The sequence below is a fragment of the Camellia sinensis genome, chromosome 4 (assembly GCF_055761805.1).
Source record: "Camellia sinensis isolate YWXY chromosome 4, ASM5576180v1, whole genome shotgun sequence".
Taxonomy (NCBI): domain Eukaryota; kingdom Viridiplantae; phylum Streptophyta; class Magnoliopsida; order Ericales; family Theaceae; genus Camellia; species Camellia sinensis.
In genome coordinates, this window is record NC_138964.1 from 98,879,689 (window position 1) to 98,883,941 (window position 4,253).

The 4,253-nt window shown below is 48.8% G+C and overlaps 1 protein-coding gene across 1 annotated transcript; it reads right to left on the reverse strand.

Moving 5' to 3' along the window:
- Window positions 1-981: 981 nt before the first annotated feature.
- Window positions 982-2,349, reverse strand: LOC145823392 (uncharacterized). The gene is made up of 3 exons (XM_082922936.1): window positions 1,932-2,349; window positions 1,751-1,849; window positions 982-1,542 (listed from the first exon to the last, which is right to left on the reverse strand). The coding sequence occupies exons 1-3, from the start codon at window positions 2,334-2,336 to the stop codon at window positions 1,399-1,401; spliced, it is 648 nt and encodes a 215-aa protein (XP_082779062.1). The 5' UTR covers window positions 2,337-2,349; the 3' UTR covers window positions 982-1,398.
- Between the last annotated feature and the right edge of the window lie 1,904 nt (window positions 2,350-4,253).

Genomic DNA, 4,253 nt, shown 5'->3' on the forward strand with positions numbered 1-4,253 from the left:
CGTGACCAAAGCGAAACTGGGACAAAATCTCTTCTTGGCTTTCAGATTCCATCAAAACTTGAAAATCTTCAAAAGTCGGACATACCTCTTGTCCGCCAAAGCTGAAGACATGCGTCACCGGGTTCCAAAACCTCGCCGCGGCATGGAGGAAAGGAAGGTGCAACGGAGTGCGGCTTAGCGTGAATAGTGCATTCAAGCCGAAACCCCGGAAGTTTAACTTTTTTGAGCCATCTAGGGAAGTGATCCAAGCTGTGAGATTTTCAACAAGAAACGCCTCCATTTCTGATGCAAAACTGAGGTGAATTGAATGAACCGTGAAGCTAGGGCTTTTAAAGAGGGAAAAACACTATTCAGGAGGACACGTGTCAAAAACTGGGCGGCTGCAGGGATAAGTGGCCGGCCGGCCACCTTTTCTGGCAGGCCGACCATTTTCTTTCTCAAAACTGGCCGGTGGCCCCCTCTCTCCAATAAAACTGGCCGGTCGGCTCCCAAAGGTGGCCGACCATGCTCCAATGTATGTCCTTGGCCCTGTTTTACCCTCCGAGGGAAAGTTTCGAGCATTTCCATGCAACGGGAGAGTCAAAGGCCTTCATTTCTCTCTGTTTCAGATGCGTTCCGTTGCTCAGATCGTCCGGAGTACACTTTGTGTTGTTGAGTTTTGTTTATCGAGTTGTTGTTTTGATTATCGAGTTGTCATTTTGCTTATCGAGTTGTTTGTCGAGCTGTCGTGTTTCGTGTTTTTGAGTCGTTGCTCTCTGTTTAAGCAATCTTTGTTTAAGTCTTGTTTATTTGCATTGTCTACACTATTGTATTTTGCTTATTGAGTTGTAAACTTGCTAAGATTTTTGTTATATCTTAGAAAGTTAGGTTGTTGCGTCGGTTCACTACCTGACTGGACAAAATGCACAATACACGCTTCCATTCAATCTCATTTTGGTGCAAAATGATGCGATATGATGCTAAGTGTTTAAAATACAATACTTTTTGCAAAAGCCGTTTCATCCCATCATGCCTCGTTTGTTACAACATTTTACAGACTAAGGTAAAAGTTTTACAGAAAATAAACTGTCTGATAATGTACAAATGTGCTACAACTACTAGCAAAAAGATAAATAAAACAGGAAACAGGCTACATCTGTGCTCTCAAGAGCAGTAATAAGAGGCCCTCTTCGTCCTCTTCTGCGGAATAGACTCTCCGCCACCATCGCCATCGCCATCATCATCCGGGTCGGAGCTGTCGTCCTCGGGATCCCCCTCAGCCTCGCCTCCACTCCCGGAACCAAGACCGGAGTCCCCCTCCTCAGCAGATGTCTCTGACTGACGGTCTGTGACCTCTTCCTCCTCCTCCTCATCGGGCTCCGCCTCTATAACATGTGCCCTGCGTCTGTGAGAGGACCCTCATCGAGCTCCTCGGAAAGGCCTGGATGGCCCAGCTCCCTGAAAAGGCCTGGATGGCCCAGCTCCGTGAAAGGGCCCAGATGGCCCAGCTCCCTGAGAAGGCCCAGGTGGCCTGGCCTGCGGCTGAGCGTACACCGGAGGCATCTGAAAATAAAGAGTTCAATTCAAATACATCAGTCCAAATATGTACATCAGATGCAGATACAAGCAAAAACTACATGAAATGAGTGCATGTAAACACAGTGTACAAGTGGGGTGTGTGTCAGATGTGCTCTACACAAGTAGCCTATCAATGCAGTAGAAATCAGCATGTCATCAGAAGTATGATAAATGCCAGAAAACTGAAGGGTACCTGGAAGCCCATGATAGACAACTGTGCCTCCCTCCGCAGGACCATCCCCTCAAGTGAGGCCACCAATCCGACCACCTCCTCCACGTACTCTCGGGGTGGCTACAAATACGAACTCATAATCATCAGTGAATAAAGGAATGTCTAAATGTTTGAATGATAGATGAAAAGCAGTAGAACATACCAGTGGTGAGTCGGGATCAATGGCGTATCGATCACCGGGCATCGGAGGCTCTAGCGGGATCGGAGTCGGAGAGGTAGTCCCATACTGCCACCCCATCAGCTCAGTCGGCATATTCGGCCACCCAGGATGAGGATAAGTCGGAGGAATCGGGCGAACCGATCTACCCCCACCTCTAGATGTACCAGCCCTGCTGGTGGAAGGGGCGTCTGCAGCCCGAGCCCGGGCCTGGCTCGAGGATGGCGTACCAGCAGACCTCGTCATCGGGGTGTGAACTCCCGTCAATGGAGGCATCAAATATGTATGACGGTAAGTGGCGTAATCCCCCTCCTCGAGATGTAGCAAAGCATCACTACCCAGCATAGCACCGACTACATCCTGGGGAGAGAGCCTATCAGCAGTCCGCATACTGACTGGGGGTGCTGCGGGAGGGTCCTGAGAATTGTACCCCCATACCTGACGCAAAAAGCGTTCCCCCAGAAACCATGCTCTACCAACCGGTCCTTCGAGCTGGACCCTGTACTGGGAGGTGCCCGATCCTCTGGCATACTGAAATCGGAGACCATCACCCAAGGGCGCCCAGGGCTGCCATGTAATCTGCGGATAACAAGTGCATAAACCAATCAGAAATCGAGAATATGCGGGGCAAATCAAAGATGAAAATGGAAAAAACTGAGAGTTCTAAAGTACCTCCGATGGTCGCACATTGTCAAAATACTGTCGCAGGTAAAAGAGAGACTCTCGAGGTCTCGGCCAGTGCTGGCCCTCGAACACCAGTGAGTACGGGGTCGTGAGGGGCCCTGCCACCTCCAACTCTGGGGCTAACGTCGGAAAATATACGTAGACCCATAACTGAGAAAAGCAGTGCAGAATGTAAGTGCAAAATGCTGAGGGCAAAATACAGACTATAAAGTGCGCCGTGTGTGCAATGTACAAGTAATGAGGAGTAGAAATGTAAATCAAGAGGACAGAAAGTACCCAGGCTCTCCAATAACCGCCAAGTAAGTCTCCTTGCCCGCGGGAGGTCGCGCTCATGTAACAGTAAAGGGTAGCCAGGCCGGCGCCACCCCAGTCGTATCGACTGACCTGTGATAGGTCAACCAAAGCGCTCAACAGATATAGCCCAACCGTGTTCCCTCTATCGGCAAACAGAGTAGTCCCGAAGAGGAACATAAGAAAACCACGGGCATACTGCTCTGTCTCCTCAGGAGTCCCGGGCTCCATCTCTGCCCACCGGAAATGGGAAGAGAACCAAGTGTATCGAACTCTCCCGGAAGCTCTGTCGACAGGCGGGCGGGCCCCCAGCAGATGTATCCAAGCGGCCTCCCATTCGCCCATGTCCTCGTCATAAGGAATGGACCAACCTCCTATGTCCAGGCCGGTCAACACAGCAAAATCCAGAGGGGTCATAGTCATGTCCCCAGTGGCAGAGAAATGAAAGGAGTTGGTGGTGTCCGACCATCTCTCCACCAAAGCCGCCATCAGTGTCCTCCTGGCAGGACAACGCGATAACCCAACGTAGAAGGCCCCGAACCCTGCCAGATCTACTAAATCCCGGACAGCCTCCGGGAGCTCAACATACCAATCCCTCGCAGCGGTGGAGCCATATCCCCGTACACCGCGAGAACCAACCTGTATTCAGAATGAATACATGTGTCAGTATAAAAATGTACGAGCTGTGTGCCAATAAAATGAATGAGCTGTGTGCTAATGAAATGAATAAGTTGTGTGCAAATGTGGGCTACGTGTTCACAATCAAATTTGGGCTGCGTGTTCAGATTTTAGAAAATTAAAGTTTGGGCTGCGTGTTCAACTTTCAATCAATGTGGGCTGCGTGTTCACAATCAAATTTGGGCTGCGTGTTCAGATTTCAGAAAATTAAAGTTTGGGCTGCGTGTTCAACTTTCAATCAATGTGGGCTGCGTGTTCACAATCAAATTTGGGCTGCGTGTTTAGATTTCAGAAAATTAAAGTTTGGGCTACGTGTTCAACTTTCAATCAATGTAGGCTGCGTGTTCACAATCAAATTTGGGCTGCGTGTTCAGATTTCAGAAAATTAAAGTTTGGGCTGCGTGTTAAACTTTCAATCAATGTGGGCTGTGTGTTCACAATCAAATTTGGGCTGCGTGTTCAGATTTCAAAAAATTAAAGTTTGGGCTGCGTGTTCACAATCAAATTTGGGCTGCGTGTTCAGATTTCAGAAAATTAAAGTTTGGGCTGCGTGTTCAACTTTCAATCCATGTGGGCTGCGTGTTCACAATCAAATTTAGGTTGTGTGTTCAGATTTCAGAAAATTAAAGTTTGGGCTGCGTGTTCAACTTTCAA